The 24,706-nt window shown below is 37.9% G+C and overlaps 1 protein-coding gene across 4 annotated transcripts in view; it reads left to right on the plus strand.

Moving 5' to 3' along the window:
- The window catches only part of WAC (WW domain containing adaptor with coiled-coil), a 70,908-nt gene that overhangs the window by 44,649 nt on the left and 1,553 nt on the right, over positions 1–24,706 (plus strand). For all 4 annotated transcript variants that reach the window (XM_081969894.1, XM_081969896.1, XM_081969895.1 and 1 more), the window contains exons 8-13: positions 3,883–4,128; positions 7,870–7,989; positions 16,688–16,836; positions 17,604–17,722; positions 18,995–19,166; positions 24,273–24,400. In XM_081969894.1, the coding sequence (XP_081826020.1) occupies positions 3,883–4,128; positions 7,870–7,989; positions 16,688–16,836; positions 17,604–17,722; positions 18,995–19,166; positions 24,273–24,400 (934 nt within the window). The remainder of the gene's footprint in view (positions 1–3,882; positions 4,129–7,869; positions 7,990–16,687; positions 16,837–17,603; positions 17,723–18,994; positions 19,167–24,272; positions 24,401–24,706) is intronic.

Below are 24,706 nucleotides of genomic sequence, written 5' to 3' on the forward strand. Positions count from 1 at the left end.
ATTGGATATGCTCATAATTAAAGTATGTTGTTTTAACACCATAAATTTATAATAGTATATTTTTCTAACTAGTGGAAGGGCTAGTGATAAAGCTATAGCTACAAAATATGCAATGTCAGGAAAATGTATACAAATTCTGGACCATGTCAAAAAGCATAGTGTATTCTTGTATAATTCAGCTAGCAATCCAAATATGACACATGTAAGATGAACCAAGCCTTCTCAATTGTGAGAAAACCATGAAATCTGCATACATTACTTAAATGGAAATAGTATATTTTAACAAATTTTCCCATGTTTTATTTATTTTATTTATATTACTTTCCATTTCCAATGAACAGTTTGAGATCTGGGTTTTAAACAATTAAAATTCACATATTTCTTGTAATATTCATTCCATATTTTAACAATTTAAATGAACAGTTTTAGATTGTAACTGACAACCTTGAACGCAATGTGAGTTACAGAAAAGGATGATCAGAATAGAGCATTGTATTATGCTTTATCCATTGATCAGTTTAAAACATGGGAAGTACAAGGGAACATTTTCATACCTAATCTGAAATTTTGCCTGGTCAATTAGCAATGCCCTATACCAGTGGTGGGCAACCTTTTTTTTCAACTGAGCCAAATCTCGCCAAAACCACGATTGAAATTTATTTTGAGAGCCACATTTTTAAAACCGAAAATACATAGGATGGTACACTGTTTTTAGTTTCAATAAACTCTGGCATTTGAAGCACGCAAGTTTTAAAGCTGTCAAGTTACAAGATCCTTGAATCCCTAACCCTTTAGGAAAAAAACCTTTTGGACTTCAACTCCCAGAATTCCTCCTCCAGTCATGTTGGCTCAGGAACTCTGGCATTGAAGCATGCAAGTCTTAAAGCTGTCAAGTTGCAAGACCCTCGCACCCCCAACCCTTTAGAAAAAAAACCCCAGGGTCTTCAAATCTGACAGCTTGAAGACTTGTGGACTTCAACTCCCAGAATTCTGAGAATTGAAGTCCACCAAGGGCATCAATCATATTAGCCCAGGGATCTGCAAAATTGGCTCTTAAGACTGGTGGACTTCAACTCCCAGAATTCTGAGAATTGAAGTCTACCAGTCTTAAAACAGCCAACTTTGCAGACCTCTGTGTTAGCCCAAAGCCTGGCGCTGGGCGGGCCTTGCTCCCCCATTGGTGGAGCCCCAAGAAGCGAGGAGGGAGAAAAAGAGACGGAGGCCAAGGAGCTTCCCCCCCGCCCCCTCCCAGCAAAAATCTAACTGGGGAGCCGGGCAGGCAGTAGCAAATTAACCTCAAAACGTATCAACGCTTGGAAGGACGTTGTGAACAAAAACCAGCGTGCAACATGGAAGGATCCCAAATGACTTAACGTTTGTAATGCTGAACTGTCCAAGAATGCTAAACCAATTTGTGATTGCAACTTCCTCGAAAGCCTTTTGAGTGCACCCGGATTAAGGTTCCCTTCCCACAACTTTGTTACCAAATCCCATGGCCACCAAATTAACTCACCCATTTCCACATATACCCAATCATAAAGTAATCAAGACTGACTGGAATGGCACACACACACACAAATTAAAAATCATAAAGCTGAAGGTGAGCCTGTTTCTCAACCTTGACAACTTTAAGGGGCGTGGACTCCAATTCCCAGAATTCCCCAGCCAGCCATGCTCCAATTGTAATTTCTTCTTAAAATAGGATAGAAAGGCTCATGGCAAGAAACTCCAGGCATCCAAACAACTAAAAGGTCAAGGCTGTGTGTTAATTCTGTTTCCCACTTATTTCACAAAGTGGGCTGATTTATTTATCCCACTCATTTATGCCATGCTGTCTTTAGTTTTTGAAACATTTTACAGACTAAGCCTTTTTTAAAAAAATGCCATCAATGTATACACAATTTATTGAGCTGGTATAGGTTCTCCTTGAGCAGGCGGCTGAATTAGAAAACCTCCAAAGTCCCTTCCAGCTCTGTTCTATTCTAAAGACTCTCTTGTGCTCGGCTCCATTCCAAACAATACTGACACGGTCAGTACTAGTTTTCCTGATTTCCTACTCGGCTAATTTGCTACTGCCCGCCCGCCTCCCCGGTTAGATTTTTGCTGGGAGGGGGCGGGGGGAAGCTCCTTAGCCTCCGTTTCTTTTTCTGCCTCCTCGCTTCTCGTTCCCGCCCGACTTCAGGATACTCCCTAATCATTGTGGGTCGAAAAAAGGGAAAGGGGCGCTTGTTTTGAAGTCCCCGAGAGGAGGGAGGTGAGCGGGCGCCCGGCACACAGAAGAGCCGCATTAAAATGTGTAAAGAGCCGCGTGTGGCTTGCGAGCCGCGGCTTGCCGACCACTGCCCTATACCATGCCAAACAGAATAGGTAGAGACAGGTGAATAAATTTGGAAGTTGTCAGTATATGCATGGTGGTTGAATTTACAACACAAAATCATCATAAAGGAAAAATATATAAAGAAAATAAATAAGGGACCCCACACTGAGTCTGGAGGAACTCCTATTGACAGTGGGAACGCTCAATAAATGAAACTCTTTTACATGTTCTGTAAAATAATTTAGTTTGAAACCACTGAAATTTACCTATTGAGCCAAAGAAACGTAATGTAATATGTAGTAAGATTTGGTGATCAGAGCTGCAGCTCTAATAGCATTGATACTTATGATAAATTTGCCTTGGCCATTTATTAGATTTGATAGTATTGCACATTAAAGTGTGATTGAAATAAGTCCATATGGTTATGGAGAAAATGAAGCAAGTACTGTGAAGTATTTTATGAACCTTAGAAACATGGAAAATAGGTGGCAGACAAAATCTAATGGTCCACCAAATCTGTCCCTTTAGTGTTTTTTTTTTAAATTTAAATTTATTCATTTTTTAAAATGTATTTTAATTTTTAATTTTTGGTGGGTGATGGGTTGTGCTTATCCTAACCATGTTAGGAAAGCTACTGATCATTGACCCACTACCTACACTGGGAGTTGGTTCCAAACTTCCAGTACTCTGTCTATGAAGTAAAGCAATCTAACTTTAATTCCTATCAGTTTGACGTTGTGTCCCTGTGTTCTTGATTTTTATTTAATATTGAAAATACTGCCTTCTAGAATCTTATTCACTTTATATTTAAAGGTTTAAATCATGTTCCCCTTTCCTTTCTGTCCTTCAGCCTGTACATATATACAGTTCCTCCAATTTTTGCTGATATGTTTTGAGTCTCAGACCTTGAAAGAAAGACCTTTCTTTCTTCCCTAGGAGAGAAACATCTTCCTAGGATTGAACTCTTAACTTTCCAAGTGGGAGGCAAGTGTCTTTACCACTGGGCCACAATACCACTTATCTTAGTGAAACCAAGATATTTATAAACTTTCAATAGGCAAGAGCAAAATATTTGCTCATATTTTATCTATTCTGAAAGCTTTGGTACTATCTGATCAAATGGACTAATAAAATGGATTAATATAGATGTTGCTTTTCCTTGATGCTACATTAAAATTAGATTGTTACTGCTTTCTGCTTCTATAAATTCACTGTCATCCAATGGGTGTTTTATGTTGAACTTCATTCAACAGCATTATTTTGTTTGGTCAACTACTTTGGGAAATTAAAGTTTGGTCATTTGATAATTTTAGAATAATAATTGACAAATTGATAATGTGTCAAACTATTTTATATGCCTTCTCTTCCTGGAGTATTTGCGAGGGAGTAGAAGAGGCACAGATGATGACAGGAGGTCATATTTCGGGGAATGCAACTTTATGTCCTTAAAACCTATCTCATGATGACGTCTTATGAAGGGGTGGGGATTTAATTTCCTGTAACTGATACATGGTAGGTGACAGCAGTTTTTTGAAAAAAAGCAACTTTTTTCCCTTCATTTTCAGAATCTTTGGACAAGTCTCTATCCCACACCTGTACAACTCCTTCTACATCATCTGCTTCTGGATCCTTTTCTAATCTACCTTCTGCACCGACTTCATCTGCTTCTACTGTCCCTGTTTCACCTGTTTCACAATCACCAATTCCCCCATTACTTCAGGATCCCAATCTCCTTCGACAGTTACTGCCTGCTCTTCAAGCCACCTTGCAGCTTAATAATTCTAGCGTAGATATATCCAAAATAAATGAAGGTAGGTTGGTCTTATAATTTTTTTAAATTATCCAAATGTATTGACTGGGGAATTCTACTTTTACAAGAAGATAACACTATTAAAAGTGGAATAAGATTAGTATATTGTTAGAAATTTGTGAACAGTATTTCTTGTTAATTATGCTGTGCTCTATAATACATGGAGACAGATTTTTAATCCAGTATTTCCAGAGGAATTGTGTGAAAAGGAGCAGAACTTAATGTTGAATTCTACTTTTGATTATTTTATAGAAAACACTTCTTCCTATTCTTTCCCTCTTAAAAACCTAGTGTCTATTTAAAACATTAGAAACAGCCAAGTATTTATATACAGCCATTATTTTGCTTCTCACATTTGCTGACTATATCTTCAAGATTAGTAACTCTTCGATAAGTCTGTTGTCTATGAATTATCCAATATCTTTTTAAAGTCATCAAAGCTAGTAATTTACTATGTAGGCTGATAAATTCAGAAGATTAACAAGTACATTGTGCACTTAATGTCCTGCACATTATTTTTGCCTATTTTGCTCATCCTTCTTTCAATGTCATTGGATGAACCTAGTCCTAGTTTTTTTAAGATAAAAAAATCTTGCTATTTATTTTGATCCTTTTCTAATCTAGTACTATTCCAATGAAGAAGAAAAATAAAGAGATCTCAAAAGAAGTCATCATGGCTGCACAAAGAACTCTGATAAATTGAAAGACAAAAAGACAAGTATAAAAAATGGAAGAGAGGGGCAACATGACTAAGGTAGAATATCAGCAAATAGCCCAAACCAGCAAATATGAAGTCAGGAAAGTTTAGGTTTAAAAAAGAACAAAGGCTTCCAATAAAGTCAAAAATAACAAACAAAAAACCCCAAACAAACCCACCCTTCTTTCAATATGTAAACAAAGAAAAGTCAAGGAAACAATTGGTCTATGAGGGAGAAGGTAACAAGCAGTAGGGAGACAGCAGAACTACTTAACTAATTTTTTGCATTTGTCTTTCTACAAAAGGAAAAATATAGTTAAACCTATCAAAAAAAATCTGCAAAATGCAGCTTAAGAATGCAGGTCAAATCAAGAAAATGGTAAGTGAATACCTATCCACTATAGATGTTCAAATCACCAGGACCAGATGGATCACAGCCCAAGATTCTGAAAGTATTGGCAGACGTGAACTCAGAACCAGTGGACCCTATCTTTCAAAAGATTATGGAGTGTTGGGGAACTACCAGATGCTTAGATCTGACCCACGGCGCTGCCCTGGAAACAGCGAAGGACTGGCCAATGGTGCGTCTGCCAGCAAAAACTGAGTTTGTGTGGTCCTCCTGAGCTCCCTTTTTGCTGGCAGAGGGCTGCAGGAGGACTTGCAGCCTAAGATGAAGCTCAGGAGAGCTACATGCAGTCCTCCCGAGCTCCGTTTTCACTGGCAGAGGATTGCAGGAGGTTGTTGCAGCTGAAAATGGAGCTCTTGAGGGCCGCGGGCAGCCCTCCCAACCTCCATTTTCATTTGCAGAGGGTTGCAGGAAGCCGTCACAGCCAAAAACGGAACCCAGGAGAACGTTTTCTCTGGCAGAGTGCTTGGACCACCACAAGTTTTCACAACACGAGTGACATTGAGCTGTCCATGCCCACCCTGGCCCTCTGAGGTCAAACACAACCTTGATGTGACCCTCAATGAAATCGAGTTTGACACACCTGCTCTAGAAGACGGACCTTGATAGTCTTGAACACGGGACCCTATCTAACAAAATGAAATTCAATGGTAAGAAAAGTAAGGTTTTATCTCTAGGCAAGAAAAATCAAATGCACAGTTATAGAATAGATGGTATCTGACTCAATACTAGTAACTGCAAAGGGGATATTGGAATCCTAGTGGACAATCATGTACATATGAGCCAGCATTGTGCTGCAGTTGCCAAAAAAGCAATGCAATCCTAGGCTGCATTAACAGAGATAGAATCAAAATCACATGAAGTGTTAATACCACTTTACAATGCCTTGGTAAGATCACACTTGGAATATTGCATCCAGTTTTGGCTGCCATAATATAAAAAAGATGTTGAGACTAAAAAAGTGCAGAGAAGAACAATAAAGATGATTAGGGGACTGGAAGCTAAAACATGAAGAACAGTTGCTGGAATTGGTTATGTCTAGTCTAGTGAAAAGAAAGACAGGATGACACGATAGCAGTGTTCCAATATCTAATGGGTTGCCACAAAGGGGGGGGGGGGGTCAACCTATTCTCCAAAGCACCTGAAGAACAAGAAGCAATAGACTGAAACTAATCAAGGACAGAACCAACCTAGAACTAAAGAATTTTTCCTGACAATTAAAACAATCAGATGATTTGCCTCCAGAAGTTGTGGTTGTTTCAACACTGGATGTTTTTAAGAAGAGATTGGACACACATTTGTATGAAAAGGTGTAGGGTCTCCTGCTCAAGCAAAATATTGGACTAGAAGACCTCAAAGTCTCTTATTCTGTTATTATTCTATCTCTTAATCACATTTTAGTTTCTTCCAAACTCCAAACTAAAAAGATATCTAAATAATGTTCCTCATTGGGAAGGTGTTGGGCTTATTTTGTTAATTGATTTTTTTATTCAGAGAATGACTAAGAGCAAATGACTTTAAAATAGTTAAGAGAGAATCATTTGCAACTGAGGATCAGGAAGTATACAAATATTACCTATATATTATTTGCTCTCTTTACAAATGTTTTATTTCTCACTAATGTTGGGGTAAGAATCTCGTGTCTCTAATGTGTGTATCTGCTATCGCTGCTAAAACCAGGTCAGGTTTTTTTAAAACTTGAGTTGTAGAATGCTCTATACATATTCTTTGCATAGTAGATTGTTTAACATCAATTTAATAGAAAACATGGTCATGTAATAGCATTTTAAGATAAGGAATATTTTATTCCAATATTTTCATTTCATAAGTTAAGAGATTGAAGTTATTTACCTGGAAGTAATCACCATTGAATTACAGCTTATTTCTAATTATAGAGATAGATAGTCCTCAGTTTACAATCATTTGAACTGGGAATTGTGTTGCTAAGTAATGTGATTAAAAAGCAAATAAATAAATAAATAAATAAATAAATCACAAGACTGCTGCAAATTAACAATGGCAGTTCCAGTTGCAGTAGTTAAGTGACTCATGTACCGTTAAGTATGATGTCACATGGTTGCAACTTGCTAATTTTCTGCTAGCTTCCTCATTTATTTTCCTTGTTGGGAACTATCAATGAAGGTCACAATTGGCAATCACATGACTGTTGTAGGCATTCATGCATCACGTAACTGTGGGATGCTGCAATCATCAAGATTGTACACCAGTTGCCAAAATAGTTGAATCACAATCATGTAACTACAGAGGTGCTGAGAGGGCCACAACTTTGAGAACTGGTGATAAATACCAGTTGTTCAGTGCTTTGGTATCTTTGAACAGTTGCTGAACAAGCAATCATTAACCAAAGAGTACCTGTGTTTGCATCCTTCTGGAAATTAATGAATCCTAATAGCAATTGGATGATATTGATCTCTCTCAAGAGCAAGTTCTCCTACTGACTTGAGAGACGAATCTGATATTTTCAAGAAGGAACTACTAGTGACATGTATACTGAAGCTTTCAGAAAGAGGGAAAACAACTTTGTCTATACAATTGCTAAGTTTATCATAAATCTATAAAACAGCTTTAACTCACTTTGGTTTAGGGAACAATACTTTTATAATCTTTATTTGTATTAGTTCTTACAGCTGCTGTGACACAAGCTTCTCTGCAGTCAATTCTTCATAAAATTCTCACAGCCGGACCATCTTTTAATATAAGTTCCTTGATTACTCAAGCAACACAACTTTCTACACAAGGTAATTTGGACCCTTCTTGTTGCTATCTTTGTGAAGTTGTCTTGTACTGCATATGAGCTTGACCGATGAACAATAATTACCAAAATAATGAAAAGTTATTTTCTAGAGAAGCGCTGTTTGTATCTAAGTTTATCTGAGGTAAATTGTGGGAAGTGATTAATGCTCTTATAGCATCCAGAATAAGTATATTCAGTAATGGAAAGAATAACAGTGTAAAATTTTGTGCAATAATTTTATCCAATGATTGTCCTGCTGATTATCCACTGACAACTAAGTTGTTTGGCTTGATTTGCATTTGTAATTATATTATTTATTACTTTTTAACATTTTGTTTTGTTTCATATAGTATTTTGACAGGGAACACTTAAAACTAATAATGAGCAGAGAGTCAGTTTGATGTAAAGGCTGAGGCTAGAAACCAGGAGATTGTGAATTCCGATTCTGCCTTATGCACAAAGCCAACTTGGTAATTTTGAACTAGTCAAATGTTCTCAGCCCAGGAAGAAAGTAGTGGCAAATCACTTCCGAAAATGTTGTCAATAAAACTTCATGGACTTTGCAAGCAGACTGACTCAAAGGTGCACATAAAGTTTTTTTTAAAAGATTAGATTTCTGCTTTGTACTAAAGTACTTTGAATTTCATGTAACGTCCTATTAATCTTGTTGAATGATTAACAATTAGGGGTAAAATAAATTCAAAGAACAGAGAGCCCTAGTTTCTTTTAAATGCCTCATACTTTGTGCCCCATGCAACTTTAGAGTTACTAGGTATTTCAAATTAACGTTACCAATTGCAAGATAATTTCTAGGGAAGACGTGTTCTGTGTACTTTATTCACAAATAAGCAAATTTTTTATAATTTAAAAATTATAAATAATTTTTAATTTAAAATTATTACCCTATAATTTAAGATAGGGATAAGAATATTAGACTTTAAAGTTGGATTTAGTACACATGGAAACAAAATTAATCTTCATGCAATTTTCCAGTTATTTGTTATACCCTTTTCTACCACAAATAAAATATACTCTGGAAACAGGTTTCCTTTACTTTAGTTAACTGGATTATTCCAACTTCTTGAAAATTTCTAAATGTTAATTGGAGTCTATGCACTACTCGCTTCTGCTTTTGTCAGCCTCAATTCATAATTTTTGAAGTTCTGCTTGTTTCAAAAGTACCAGATTTTTTTTCTAAGAAGGAGTAGGTTGGTAATCACTGTATCCAGCAGCCACACCCTGCTTGTAAAGATGTATATCCCATCTTGGGTCTGTGTCACAGGTGAATTCTTGGTTATCATGTTTCGTGTTTATTTGGATTTATATGCCGCCCTTCTCCAAAAGGACTCAGGGCAGCTTACAACATTAAAAAACATACATCCCAAAAGTTAAAAAAAAATTAAATCCATATCCAAAAAAACAAACCGAATTTAAAAGACAATACATTTAAAATAAATTAAAAATTAACAGGCCAGGCCGGCTTGCTGGAAAAGCCAACTTTTTAGGGCACGTCGGAAAGACCGGAGGTCAGGGATTATGCGAAGCTCCGGGGGCAGCTCATTCCAGAGGGAAGGCGCTCCCACAGAGAAGGCTCTCCCCCTGGGGGTCACCAGCCGACACTGTCTGGCCGACGGCACCCTGAGGAGGCCAACTCTGTGGGATTGTACTGGACGGTGGGAGGCTACTGGTGGCAGTAGGTGGTCTCGCAGGTACCCTGGGCCTATCAATAGAAATCCTCTTTAATACTGAAATCAGGACTTGCTCTGAATGTGTAATGGCCTGTGTGAGTAACCTTGAGAGAAAGGAAGAAGAGTGCAGCCTAGACAATGGTCAGATAAGCAAAATCTGAGTGCAAAGTGGAAATGTAATTTGAGTAAGCATCTCAGGCCTGGCCTTCACAAGTTCTCTGGAATGTAAAAGGAGAAAGACTTTTGCAAGGTTCTATTACTCTAATATTGTAATACGAATGATACTAATATTCATAATTTTTGAGTTTTGGTCTACTCTACCTCAAAGGGCTGATGATATGTGAAAAATACCATATTTTTCACTCTATAAGATGCACCTAGCTTTAGAGGAGGAAAACAAGAAAATAAAAAATCTGCCTCTGCCTCCCAGTGCCAGCTTGTGGCTCATCAGGGCTCTGCCTCGTTGCCTCCATCACCAGTCAGCTGAACTACAGCTGGATCCCGTCCTCCTGTAGCCCCCTGATCAGCGGGCTGGTCAACTGGAAATGGCGCTATTGCTGCCTCCTCTGTGTCTGCTGCCTCCGCTGGGGAATGCTGGAGCCTTCACCAGTGCTTCCCAGCTATTGTCGCTCACCGGCAGTGGTGAATGGCGGTGGCAATCCCTGACACCTGGAACAGCTGTTCTGTTATATTCCAGGAGGCTGATTCAACTGGTGGCGACGACAGAAAGCAGTGGTGATCCCCGCCGCCTGGAACAACTGATTGGCGGTGTTCTGGAGGATGATTGAACCTCCGATAGGTGGCGGAGGCGTCAGGCCATTCACTGCTGCTGGCTGTCGCCACACCAACCCCTCCCCCCCCGCTGCGGCCAGGTCTGTGACGCAGTATTTGCTCCATAAGGCGCACAGACATTTCCACCTACTTTTTTGGGTGGGGGTGGAAAGTGTGTCGTATGGAGCGAAAAATACGGTATATCTGTTCAGAGGTTTATGCATCCTTATGATTTGGTTTAAAATAAAGTTACAGTTTATGCAGTAGAAAAAATACACATATATTTTCAGGTGCCTCTAGCACCTAGGATTGGGTAGCTTTTATTATAATCTAATTAAAAGAAAATATGCAGGTAGCATTTGCTTAATTACAGTAATTGGGACTGGAATTTTGTTTTAACTGATGCAGTTGTAAAGTGCTATATGATGCTTAGCAATGGAAATCATAGCCATTCCTGTTGTCAGCAGTTAAGTGAGGGTGGTAGGTCGCTAAGTGGGAACCTCATATGACTCCTGCTGCCTTCCCAAAAGCAAAGTTAATGGAAAAACTGACAGAAAGTTGCAAAGCCTACGGAGTGGCAAGCAGGCTCATTGAGAGGTGAGTACTATAGAATGAGGTGCGGGATTGAGAGATTGGTGAGTGTATTTGAGGAGGATCACTGCTGTGCTGAGTAAGTGCAAGGGTGCTACAAAATGAGTTTGTGCTATGGAGAAAGATCTCTGGGATGTCATACTCTGTAGTGGGACTCCTCAGGAGAAAAAATAGGAATGACTTGAATCCTTCTTTGCCAATTTCCTGACTGACTTTGCTTGTGGGAAGTTGGCAGGAAGGTCACAAATGGTGATGACATGGGATATTGTGACCATTCTAAGTATAAACTGGTTGCCAAGTGCCTGGATCATGATCAAGTGACTTTGGAAGCACAGCAACAGTTAGAACGTGGAGAACCAGTAATAGATACCACTTATTCAGCACAATCATAACTTTGAATGGTCATGAATGAGAAGTTATTAACTGAGGACTACTTGTATATATCAAGTATGCACAACATTATTAACTATAGCCTCAAGTTTAACAAGATTAATAATCATGATATTAAAAAATAAAGAGTCCTAGAAAGTAACATTGTAAATAATAATTTGAACATATTTTGACTTTACCATTGAAAGGTTTTCTTCTTGCCATTTTGGCAAAAAAAGCACATGCACATTGCACATCATCCCACCCCAAAATCTAATTTAAATGTGGACACAAAAATAATCTATTGCTGCAAATCAGTTATAGATTTATCCTTCCAAGTTTGTATGACCATTATATTAATCAACGCCCTAAAAATCCACATTTCTGCATATTTTCATATATATATCAAATACTAGCAATAGAGCTACCCTTAACACAAGAAAAATTGATTAAAAGCCTTGTCTACCCTATTTATTTCATTCCTAAATTGGCAGTTGGCAGTCAGCCATGTGAATTACTGTTTCTATGTAGATGTCCATTTTTAGGCAATTACACCAGCTTATATATGATTGTATCTGGTTTGTGTTATGTTAAGAAATTTTCTTTGTATCAATCTCATTTTAAAATAATAGAGAAGTAATTATTAAAGTGATTTATCCACAGGTTTATCAGAAAATTAAGCTCATTATTCCACAAATATTATAATTACTATCAGATTCATCAGTTTTCTTTAAAAAACTTCACTTTAGAAATTCTTCAAAATTAAAGCCATTGTGAAACAGAAGTAGCAATAATATTGTATGCAGCAACTCAATCAAATAATTAATACTTTAGTTCAACAAAATTGCAAGAAGCATTTGAGAAATAGTCAAATTGTTTTGTTGTTCTTTTTGAAAAGAGTGTTAAAATAGCTCCCAAGAGGCTGAGTTGATGCCTAGCAATAATATAGGAGATCCATCTTAATGTCCCCATTAAAAGTATCCACTATAATTACCATATTTTTCAGAGTATAAGACGCACCAAGAGTTTGAAGGGGTAAATTTAAAAAAAAAAAGGTTTTGCCCGCCCCAGCCCCCAGGAGCACTTTGCACTCTGGTTTTTTTACGGAGGGCAAAAACACGATGTGTGGGGGCTCAATCTTCCTAAAGAGTAACGCTTTTATGGATCTCAAATCTGCTTTTCTCTACCCCTCCCATGGCAGGGCAGGACTAAACATATGTCTCCACGCTTTATTCCCCCTCCCTTCCTCTGACCAGTGACGACGCAGAGCCCAAGGAGCGGCAGTTGCTTTGCTTCTTCTCTTCAGTGAGGAAGGAAAGACACATGGGGGCTGCTGAACAGCTGCTGCTGTGCTCGACCAGGAACGCCCCATTGGGCGAGAAGGGGTGGGGATCCCTTCCATTTAGATTAACGGTGGCACCTGAGCAGCAAAAGGGAAGCCCAAAGAAAACAACCCAGCAAGGCTGCCTCCTTGAACAACTGGGCTTGTTCACAGCCCTCTTGGCAACCCTGCTTCCTTAATCCAAGTGCCAGGCTGCAGGAAGATTCCTGACCTGGCGCTCCTGCATTCCGAAGCTTCCTTTCCATCCTGCACTTCTTCCACTAGCCAAGATCCCATTGGGGCTAATAGCTTTTCCCCAAAAGAAAGTGAAGATCTAGCATCTTGAGAAAAGCTTTGTGATGAGGAGACTGGTCCTCTTTCTTTACTCCACTCCCCCAACCCCCAATCTGTCATGCAGCTCCTGTATCTCTTTGCTGCATGACAGATCCAAGCAGATTGTGTGTGTGTGTGTGTGTGAGATCCAAGCAGATTTGTGTGTGTGTGTGTGTGTGTGTGTGTGTAGGAAGGGAAGCCTCCACACTTCAAGTTTGATTCAAAGGCTTTGGCTCTTGAGAAAAGCCTTTGTGGAGAGGAGATTGTTTCTCTTCCCTTCCTCCACTCCACCACCCACCCATCCACTCCAATCCGCCTGGATCTGTCATGTAGCAAAGAGATACAGTATCTGGGCACAATAGCAATAAACAGATCCGGAGAGATTGGGGGGCGGGGGGGGGGTGGAGGAAGGGAAGGGAAGAGGAACAATCTCTCTAAGAAGCTTTTCTCAGAACACTAGATTGGGAAGTTAAAAACCTGGAATGGGATACAATCAAGCTTGATTCAAAGGCTTTGGCTCTTGAGATCGCTGCGCTGCCACCCAAAAATGCTATTACTGCGATCTCTGCTACCTGGAACCGCCCGAGAAGGGGCAGGTAAAGCAAGAACTGCAGAGATCGCGGTACCAGCGTTTTGGGTGACAACACAGCGATCTCAGGAGCCAAAGCCTTTGAATCAAGCTTGATTGTTACCCCATTCCAGGTTTTTAACTTCTCAATCTAGCGTTCTGAGAAAAGTTTTCGTAGAGAGGAGATTGTTCTTCCCTTCCTCCCCCCCGCCAAATGTCTCTGGAATCTCAGGAGGAAAGCCTTTGAATCAAGCTTGATTGTACCCCATTTCAGGTTTTTAACTTCCCAATCTAGCGTTCTGAGAAATCTACCATCTCTGAGGCACCTTTTGTTTGCAGGAGGAGGAGAAGGGCGGCTTAAAGCAGGGCCTCCTTAAACCAAAGCTCTTGAGTAACTGGGAAAGAAGGCCATGCTTTTCGGGCGGCAGTTTTTGGCAGGTTCCAAGTGTGGCTTTCTTTCCCAGTTACTCAGAGACTTTGGTATATTCAACCCTCCTGCTGCAAGCAAAAGGTCCCTCATAGATTCGGCGGGCAGCTCAGGGGAGACAATCACTCCCCAGCAATGTGAGGAGCCACTGCTACCGCCGCCACCAACTAAGCCCTCCTGGGAGCCCCGAAAGCAAAACTTCTCTCCTGTCCAGTCATTACAATCTCTGCAGCGCCCGCTTCACCTGCATCTTTTCCAGATGATCCAGGCTGTAAAATTTGGAGTATAAGACGCACTCAGATTTTCACCCTCTTTTTGGAGTAAAAAGGTGCGTCTTATACTCCGAAAAATACGGTAAACCAGGATTATCCAATATTGTTAAGATTTTCATAAATAAATGAGTCATTATTTTACATACATACATATATACCTATAAACAGTAGTGAAATTCAAAAAATTTTCCCTACCGGTTCTGTGGGCATGGTTTGGTGGGTGTGGCTTGGTGGTGGTGGGTCATGTGACGGTGGGTGTGGCCAACTTTTTTTTTTAACTTTTAAAAGCATTTTTAAACTATTGGTTCTCGGTAGTTAAAAAGTAAAAAAAAAGTTCCGATAATTAGCTGTGCGACAATCAGCTGTGCCACGCAATCGTCAGAACTTTTTTTTACTACCAGTTCAGGTGAACCAGCCCGAACTGGTAGCATTTCACTCATGCTATAAACATACATACCTTGTATCATTAAGTACAGTCAGAACTTGCCAGGATTTCAGTAGGCCAGATAATAACTGAAGTCAAGTTAAATCATGTTTATCTTACCCCAAATATTTAATTTTAATGCTCGATTTTCATCAAAACTAAGGAGAAATTCATTTTTATCATTTGAAAAAGTTCTTAGATCAAGATAAGCAGAGGAGGCAGAAGATAATCTGAAGTCCTTGTAACAATCTCAAATTACAACTATTCATTTAGTGCATTCAAAGTAAAGTGGCATTTTAAAAAGTGACTTATGAATGTTTTTCATATAACTGGTGCAGCATCCTCAAGGTCACATGATTTAAAATTTGTACTCTGAGCAATTGGCTGAAATTTATGATGGATGTGGTGTCCCTTGTTCATGTGATCACCTTTTGTGACTTTCTGAAAGCAAAGTCAATGAAAAAGCCAGATTAATTTAACAACTGGGTTATTAACTTAACAACTGTAGTAATTTACTTAGCAACTGTGGCAAGAAAAGTTGTAAAATGGGGAAAAACTCATCTAACAATTGTCTTGCTTAAGAACAGAAATTTTGGGCTCAATTGTCATCATAAATGAAGGACTACCTGTACTTCAGGTTTGTGCTCAGATTTTCAGTCTTGGTACAGACTGCCTATGGCGCAATGTTTTGAGTACAGAATGTTTTATGTATCAAGTATTTTATAAATATGGTTAGTACACTTATGTATGCAAGAAGAAATTTGATATTTAAATATCGTGTCCTTAGTTTTTTAGATTAAAATTATGGAGATTGCTCTCATAAAAAGCTAACCATAGATTAGCACTGCATTTGTCTGATGTTTTATTTATTTGCTGCAATTTACGTACTTCTTAATTCCAAAAAGTATTGAAAACAAATTATCTATATACTACTAAACGTGGTGAAATTCAATTTTTTTTACTACCGGTTCTGTGGACGTGGCTTGGTGAACATGACAGGGGAAGGATACTGCAAAATCTCCATTCCCTCCCCACTCTAGGCCCAGCCAGAGGTGGTATTTGCCGCTTCTCCAAACTACTCAAAATTTCTGCTGCCAGTTCTCCAGAACCTGCTGAATTTCACCCCTGCTACTAAAGCATTTGTTGGCATGACTTTTAAACTGGTTAACACAATGAATCATAGGATGATAATTTTTCAGCTGAGATATCTCAAATGGACTAATTTAACTTGCAAAATCTGGAATATATGGCATCTGAGGGAATGAAATTTGGGGAGGTTGTGGCTGCTTCAGTGCTATTGGCTGCTGATCATGTGATCTTCATTTTCAATGTTCTGAGAGAGATTCCCAGTCTCCCAGTCCTCATTTCTTCCCACCTAGTAGCAGCCTTGGGCTTGCAACTTCATGCTGGCTTCCCCACTGACTTTCTCCCTGAAAGCTTTCCACAAGCAAAAGGAAAAACCAGCAGGAATTCAAGGGAAAAGCAATTAGGAAGGAAAGAAAGGAAGGTTTCTGATGCTCCATGACAACGTCCGCACAAGGGAACTCAATAGGGAAGTTGATAGAAAATTTCTCTTGCTCCCACTGCTTTTTTGCCCTAACCATTCTGTTTCTTTTCTTAGTTAAGAAAATATAATTGAAACAGTGACTAAACAGGGCATGTCTAGTTCTTTCTAAATCCCACTTATTGTTGTGGCACAAGTAGCTGTGTGTACCTTGTCAATGTAAGATTTTCATTCTTTGATGCAGTAAATTTGCTGGTCTGTAACCATAATAAGATTTATTGATTGATGCAATAGTACTTGCTTTGACCTTATTTAGGTTAATGAGAGCAGCAAATTTAATTATAGAGTTGCCTGACTTAACTGTCATAAAAATACTGTTTCTTTACAAATATTCATTCAATAACAACAAATCACTGTTATGATTTTATTCACAGCTCAGACGTCTAATCAGTCCCCAATGTCTTTAACATCTGATGCTTCATCACCAAGATCATATGTATCACCAAGAATAAGCACGCCTCAGACTAACGCAGTTCCTTTGAAACCTTTGATTAATACACCTCCTGTATCATCACAGCCAAAGGTAAGTTTGTTGTAAGAATATAACTCTATTATTGCTAGTCTCCAGTAAGTTCATAGAATCATAAACCGTCACATGTGGGTTTATATTTGTAGTTGATAAGGACACCCAAAACCTTTTCAAAAAAGTAGCCAATTTCCACATAGTATGCATATCATTTAATTTTTCTTACACCAGTGTAGGACTTTACATTTCCCTCTATTCAATTTCATCCTATTAATTTCAGCACATTGTGTCTAGATTTTGAAATCAATCTCTCTCTCTTAAAAGTTTCACCATAATGTCATCTGCAGAGTTTAAACATTCTCAATAACATTCAGTTGATAACCTTTAACAATGTCTAAAGCAAGGTTGTAAACCGCTGCTTTAATAACGGTTAAAGCAAAGACTCCAGCTGACTGCTTTTTGTGTTGATGTAGCTTCTGTAGCTGATATTGAATCAGTAATTATTCAGATCAAATAGATCTTAATTGGCAATTTAATGTTCACAAGTTCTTAAGGCTCTTATCTTCCCAGTATATTGCCATAGGTAGCTAAATAGATGCCTTGCTACAGCAAACCAAGAAGTAATAGTGTTAAAGAACTCTTGCTGCGTTAAGTTGGTTTTATCAGAATGAGCCATAACATCTCAAGACAAGTTTTATTTTGTTATGATTTAGCTAATAGTCCAGTGTCATATAACAGTAGGGTATATTTTATTCTGGCATAAGTATTGATGAAGGACATGCTGTTGAACAAATGTGGATATCTAATCAAGTTTTGAACTTTAGGTTACTACTTCAGGTATTAAGCAAGGACCAGTTTTACAGTCAACGTCTCAGCAGCCTGTGATTGCTGACAAACCACAAGGTCATGAACCTGCTTCTCCTCGAAGTCTTCAGCGTTCAAGGTAAATTTACATTAGTGAAATAATTGATTTCATCATGCTTTCTAATAAAAATGTTGATTATATTTTATACTCATTTTGATGGCATGCTTTCTCATCTACATATCTTACTCTGTTTTCAAATTAAAGTTTGGATTATGCACAGTAAAAATAATAATTGTAGATGTTATATTTTCTTATTGGAATATTCTGTTTCTTAGAAGAAATATATCTCCTGCAGACTACTAATTATATTGCTAAATTTGCAATTTAACCACCAATATCAGTTAATATTTTTCTTACATCTCACAAGTTGGCTTGAAGAACATTAGGGAATCCATTCAGCTGGACCTAAACAACAGAATTTGTCGAAGTGCTTTGTGCAGTCTTATATTAAACATTTGGATTCTTTTGAATTAGAAACATTTTCAGCTTTGAGCTCAAATGTTGCTAATTGTAAAATACAGAATGAAAATATACTGAATTGTCAAATTTATAGGAACCATTTCATTTGTTTCAAACAATAGAATAAATGTTCAGATTCCACTTTTAGTTGAACAACTACATAGTTGGAAATATCAGAGAGCTATCTAAGATTTTTAAAGCATGAGTAAGATTCCCCCCACAATTTCCCTTGATTGTTATGAAAAGAATTCCCATCGTCTTCATTCTATAGTAATCTGGATCTAAAGTAACTCATGAACACAAATTTTGTTGTACAATCTAAGAAACAATTTGACTTCAAAACATTTCAAAGAAACTACACGTCTTACCAAGCCACATGTTTTACCTTCTCCCAACTCTTTCTCAGAGGAAGAAGGTGGATGCTGGAGTTAACAATAGTAAATATGTACTCTTCAGAGAAAGAGCAATTTGATAGATGGTAATATTTTTTTCTTAGATGTAAGTCCAGATAGTTTTCTAAAAGTGCTTTATTTGGCGGCTGTTTCTGTTTCTTTTATTATCAATATTTCTATGTCATGGTGGCACAGTGGTTAGAATGCAGTATTGCAGACTAACTCTGCTCACTGCCAAGAGTTTCCATCCTTCCAGGGTCAGTAAAATTAGGACCAGATTGTTGGGGGCAATAGGCTGATTGTAAACTTCTTAGAGCGGGCAATAAAGCACTATTGAGTGGTATATAAGTCTAAGCACTATTGTGATTGCTATTGCTATGCCATTGCAGTAATGGCTGGCAAAGTAGTAGGAAAAAGAAATATATTATAGATACAAGATTTGAAAATTATATTAATTAATGTGAGTGTGACACACACTTCATTCTTTTTCTTACAATAGTCCATCTCCTGGTCCAAATCATACCTCCAATACAAGTGCTTCAAATACAACAGCACCACAGAATGCATCTGGACGGCCTACGTGTTCATTAACTCCTACACTAGCAGGCCATTTCAATGAAAATCTTATAAAGCATGTCCAAGGATGGCCTGCAGATCATGCAGAAAAGCAGGTGATTATACATTCAGTGGTTTTCTTATATGTTATAGATCAGTTCTATTACAATGTTTGTGTACAACTAGTCCTCGACTTAATGACCACAATTGAGACCAAAATTTCTGTTATTAAGCAAAACAATTAAATGAGCTTTGCTCCATTTTAAGATCTTTCTTGCTATGGTTGTTAAGTGAATCACCAAAGTTAAGTTACTAACATGGTTGTTGAGTGAATCCGGCTTCCCTATTGACTGTGGTTGTCAGAAGGTCACAAAAGATGATCACATGACCATGGGGCTGCTGCAATAGTCATAAGTACAAAAATGGTAATACGTTACTTTTTTCAATGCCATAGTAACTTTGAACGGTCACTAAATGAACTGTTGTAAATCAAGGACTGCCTGTATCTGATAATATTTAGTAAGCATTCTTTGTTACTATTTTTCATAACTTTCCACTCTCCATTTTGGAAACGGAGAGATTAGAATCATATCTTTGGGTAGCAAGAAACAGGCTGCAGCTGTTCTACAGTCTAGCTCTGTTTACATAGATGTTTATGTGGATGTTATATTTACTTATATATTAAATATATAATAAGAAGGCCTGGTCTTATTTTTGAGCCCCGAAAAAAACGGCGAGGCTTTCTTTAGAGGGTTCTATAATTTGGATGGTTCTATAATTTGACCCAGCAGGAGCCTGCTGCTAGCCCACTTCTGCAGCCACTTGCCCTGGCCTCTATTTCACCTTCAGATGCCTGCTGGAAGGCACCTGCACCTTATAACAGAGCTCTGGATTGGTCTGGAGCCTTCTGGCAGGTATCTGAAGGTAAAATGGAGGCCAAGGCGATGTGGCCATAAAAGAAGCGGCCGCAGAAGAAGGCGAGGCAGGTGTCAGGATGTGCAAGACCTGATAAGTAGGACAGTTCCACCTCCCCATCCTCCCCCTAGCTTATTTTTTACTTGTGTGCCTCTCCCCACTGCCTGCATCCCAGGTGGGCGGAATTTTAATTAGGGCTAATTTTGGGGGTGGGGCTTAATTTGATTGCATGCACTCAAAAACATGATAGGGCTTCTTTTCAAGGTGGGTTGTCTTTTTGGAGAAACACAGTAGCTATATAATTTATTTGATATATCCTCAGCAGTTGTACGACCTGGAAATTTAGTTAACTTTGTAGCTTGAGAAATATTCTAGCTCTTTAAAGGGAAAATAGTGGTAAGAGTCCTATGAGTATGATCCAGGTAACATTCTAGTATATTTTCAGGTCTTCTGTCAATGGACCTCTGCTTCACATTGTGAAACTGTGGGAAAGATTGATCTTGACAACCAATCTGTAATTTCACATGGACTTAATACTAAGCACTCCATGTATGGTTTGGGAATCTTTTACACTGGCAGGAGAAACCAAGCAGAATTGAATGAGCAGCATATGTTAGCACAGTAGCTCTGAGTAATCCAGATATAAAATAATATCTGATTAATTTTTAGTCCCACACTGGGCCACTGATAATAAGATCATATAATTGCGGAGTTCATATCTAATGCTATATAATACCCTGTTTTCCCCAAAATAAGACCTCCCTGGATAATAAGCCTGATCGGGTTTTTGAGCGCATGCACTAAAATAAGCCCTCCCCCGAAAATATTGCAACACAGCAGCAACCATGAGGTGACCACGCTCTCTGCCTCCTGCACCTCAAAAATTATAAGACTTCCCCGAAAATAAGGCCAAGTGCTTTTTTCGGGGGGGGGGGGGGGCAGTCAAAAGAAAATAAGACCCTATCTTATTTGGGGGAAACCCGGTATAATTTAGTTAATTAAGATTAATTAAATAATAATTGGCTGAACTTTCATAAGACAGAAACAAATAACTGATTCTGTTATTTGATTTGGGTAATAAAATGAATGCAAGAAAAAAATGAAGCTCTGAGAGCACTAATAATCCCTCATTTTAACCCTGAGCTATGATTATCGAAACAAACAATAGTTTGATTCAGTGAAATGAGAACCCAGTCAGTATATTTCATAACTTAATATAAGTATTATCAGCTGAATCATAATCATTAATTTTTAGCATTTCTCAAACTCTGAGCAGGATTGCGACATTTACCAACACTTGTACTAAAAGTCCCACATTGAAATACTTCTGAATTGCTCTGCTCTTCCTCTGGTGATAACTTGAATAATTCTGCCTTCTTTTTCTTATCTCTGCATTTTGCATTCACATTTGAGCAGTTAATATATTGATTCTTACATTTATTTCAAATGTATCTGAGGAAGTTTTAATACTGTTGTTGAAAAGTTAGCCAAGTTTTCTTTCATTTTAAGCTTTAGCCGCTTGCCATCTTTATAATTCTGGGCTATTTGCATGTGCTCTTTTTTGCTGACCTGATGAAACCTCCTTTTCCTTATTGTGTGAATATTAACTTGCTTTGTTTTTAGATGTTTAGTAAGCTTTTAAGTTTTTCAATAAACACCATTCTGTTTCTGTTTTTTCTTCTTTTTCTTTCAGCTAGAATTATTTACAATTGTACTTTTTACTTAGATGTGTATAAATCTCCCAGAATATTTCAGGAAACATTGATTTGCAAGTTCTGAGATTAATATGTTATACCATGGAACCAGAACATTCCTGAATCATAGCAAATTACCGTATTTTTGGAGTATAAAACGCATTGGAGTATAAGAGACACCAAGGTTTTGAAGAGGCAATTTTTTTAAAAAAAGTAGGTAGGTAGATAGAGGGCTAGAGAGAGAGAGAGAAATACAGTAGGTAGGGAGAATGAGCAGTTAGGTAGTTCGGTAGATAAAGGGCTAGAGAGAGAGAGAGAGAAATATATATATAGAGAGAAATACAGTAGATAAGTAGGGCGAAAGAGAGAGTAGTTACATAGGTAGAGAGAGAGAGAGAGAAATACAGTAGGTAGGTAGGGAGAGAGAGAGAGAGAGTAGGTAGGTAGATGTTTCCAGGTGTATTTATCCATGTGCTGGAGAAGGAAATCGCTGACAATCTGCAGCACCTAAAACTATTTCTGCTGGCACAGCACTTGATCAGTCTAATTCTCATCAATCACAAAGAGCTTTCGGAAAGGAAAAAAAAATTGCACTCTGCAAACCTCCCAAAAATAGCCTGCTTTTCGCGAAAACGGGCCTTTTTTTTTTAAAGGAATGAATAGCCTTTAGGGGGCTTGCAAAGTGCTCCTCGGGGGGGGGGGATAAGCAAAAATGACCCGCTTTTTGCGAAAACGGGCCCGTTTTTTAATCAAAAAAATTGCATGCATAGCCTTTTAGGAAGCTTATAGAGTGCTGCTCGGGGCGGGGGCGGGGAAAACGGGCCATTTTTCGCTCATTTCTGCCCTCCCCAGCCCCCAGGAGCTCTCTAAAAGCCTCCATAAGGCTAGGCACGGCCATTTTTGTAAAGGGGGTGGGGCTTCAGGAGGCAAGAAATGTTGCATTCAATGTATAAGACACACCCAGATTTTCAGCCTCTTTTTTAAGGCAAAAAGGTGCGTCTTATACTCTGAAAAATACGGTACTTACTATTCTGAAAAGTTTACTTTTGGAAATATGTGGACTACATCTGGAAGTCTCAAATTGCTATCTTCTAGAGGAAAATAGATTATGGGGATATATGTGATTTTATCTCAAGTTTCTAATTTCCTAAGAACTTCCTATCTAAGCTTCCTTCTTTAGGAGTATTTTAACAGTAGAACCAGTTACTCAGGAAGGAGGTAAGATTCCATTCCTGAGAGGATGGACGATGATCTGTCACTAATTCTTTAATTTGGATTGAATGGGGTAAATTATCTGTGATAATCCCAAAATTACAAGAATTGAAAATTTTATGTCATGAGAGGCTTGCTTGAATTCAGAAGGAGATGGGAAGAGAGATGCTATTCTTTCTAGCAGTTAGGAAGGTGGTTCAGTTGGAAAAAGGCAAGGTAGGTTATTGGACTTGAACCTTTCTTTGCCATATATAGTTGTCCTATCATTTGAGTAATAGAAATTGTGACATTTGCTAGGTTTCTGCTTGTATTCTATATATCCTTGATTTCTAACTATAATAGTTGACTTTTTCTGCATATTTTCTTTTTATTTGAATCGTCCTTTTATTTTGTGCAAGTGAAGTTCTTTCTTCCTATTTTCTCCATAACAGCCTGCTGAGATGGGTTGGGCTGACATAGAATGCCTGGGCCAAAATTACACAGCTGGCTTCATTTCAATAATATTATGCTATCTTTTCAGAGTCTTGCTTTGCAGTCTTCCCTACAGTGGCTTGCCTTGGCTCTGCCTTCAGAGTTTGAGAATTTAAGATTACTTCATGTCAGCCAAGTAAATGTAATAAAACAACAATGATTGCAGCAAACTTACATTTTTTAAAAAATTACTAGTATTCAAGAACATCTTGGGTGATAGGAGAATAATTGCAATTACTTTATGTTAGTAAGTTAATCATGTTTTTTAATAGTCTCAGCGTTGCTACCCTAGTTAGCAAGTCAGAGTAGTATCACAATACAGTAGGATAATTAACACAACAGTTTAGGGCTTTGTATGCTCTTGTTTATTTTTAGGATTCTAGTTATCATTCAGCATTGCAGATGTAATAAGTATGGAAAGAGAGTTTACTTACTCAGACTTTAAGGGAAGGATTTTTATTTTAATATATGAAACCTTATAATTGTTAGAATGATCAGATTTTCATTTTTTCTTGTAAGAAATTCAGAATGCAAAATATTTTAAAGTAATTATTAGTCTCTGAGAACTATTCATAGATGTAATTATCAATAATGAATCAAAATATTGAAATGGTTTTCCATTATTACGACTCATATTCCACTATAGTTTTTTATGACTGAAAACTAAGTGGATTGGCTGGAAAAAAAGGCAAACTTTTTCAGTGATATGTAAAGCATTGAAAAAAATAGGCTGAAGTCTAGATTGCTGTCATATGGTAAAGTTGAAAATTGTTATTTTATGTGTGCCAGGAAATTTCCTAACTGCACTTATTATTGTTAAATATATATACATCTTCACTAATATTGTAAGCTTTCATAGTAGGTATTTGTTTTTGTCTAAATTGTCTAATAAATGAAATACATTTTTGAATGGTTGCTTTCATTTTTTAGGCATCAAGATTGCGTGAAGAAGCTCATAATACAGGAAGTGTCCATATGTCTGAAACTTGTACTGAATTAAAAAACTTAAGATCTTTAGTTCGAGTATGTGAAATTCAAGCAACTTTGCGTGAGCAAAGGTAATTATTTATTTTGGGTGCATTTTTCTGATTTCCTAAATTTTCGGTTATATTTGTTTGTACAACTTTTATATAAATGTAGGAGGATTCCCTAATGCACAGTCAAGGGCTAGGAACTGTTAGAATTTAACACCATGATGATGCTGACTGAAACAGGCATAATAACTCCCTCCACAGCCATTGAACTACTGAAGGTACCCTTGTGTGCTCCGGATCTTGAACAATAATTTAGTCCATTATGTGTACCATTAAGGTAGGTCAACCATTTCCAGGCCCAAGAATTTTTTCCTTTTTAAATAAAGTTTT

This window comes from Natrix helvetica (genome assembly GCF_964273705.1).
Source record: "Natrix helvetica genome assembly, chromosome: Z".
Taxonomy (NCBI): domain Eukaryota; kingdom Metazoa; phylum Chordata; class Lepidosauria; order Squamata; family Natricidae; genus Natrix; species Natrix helvetica.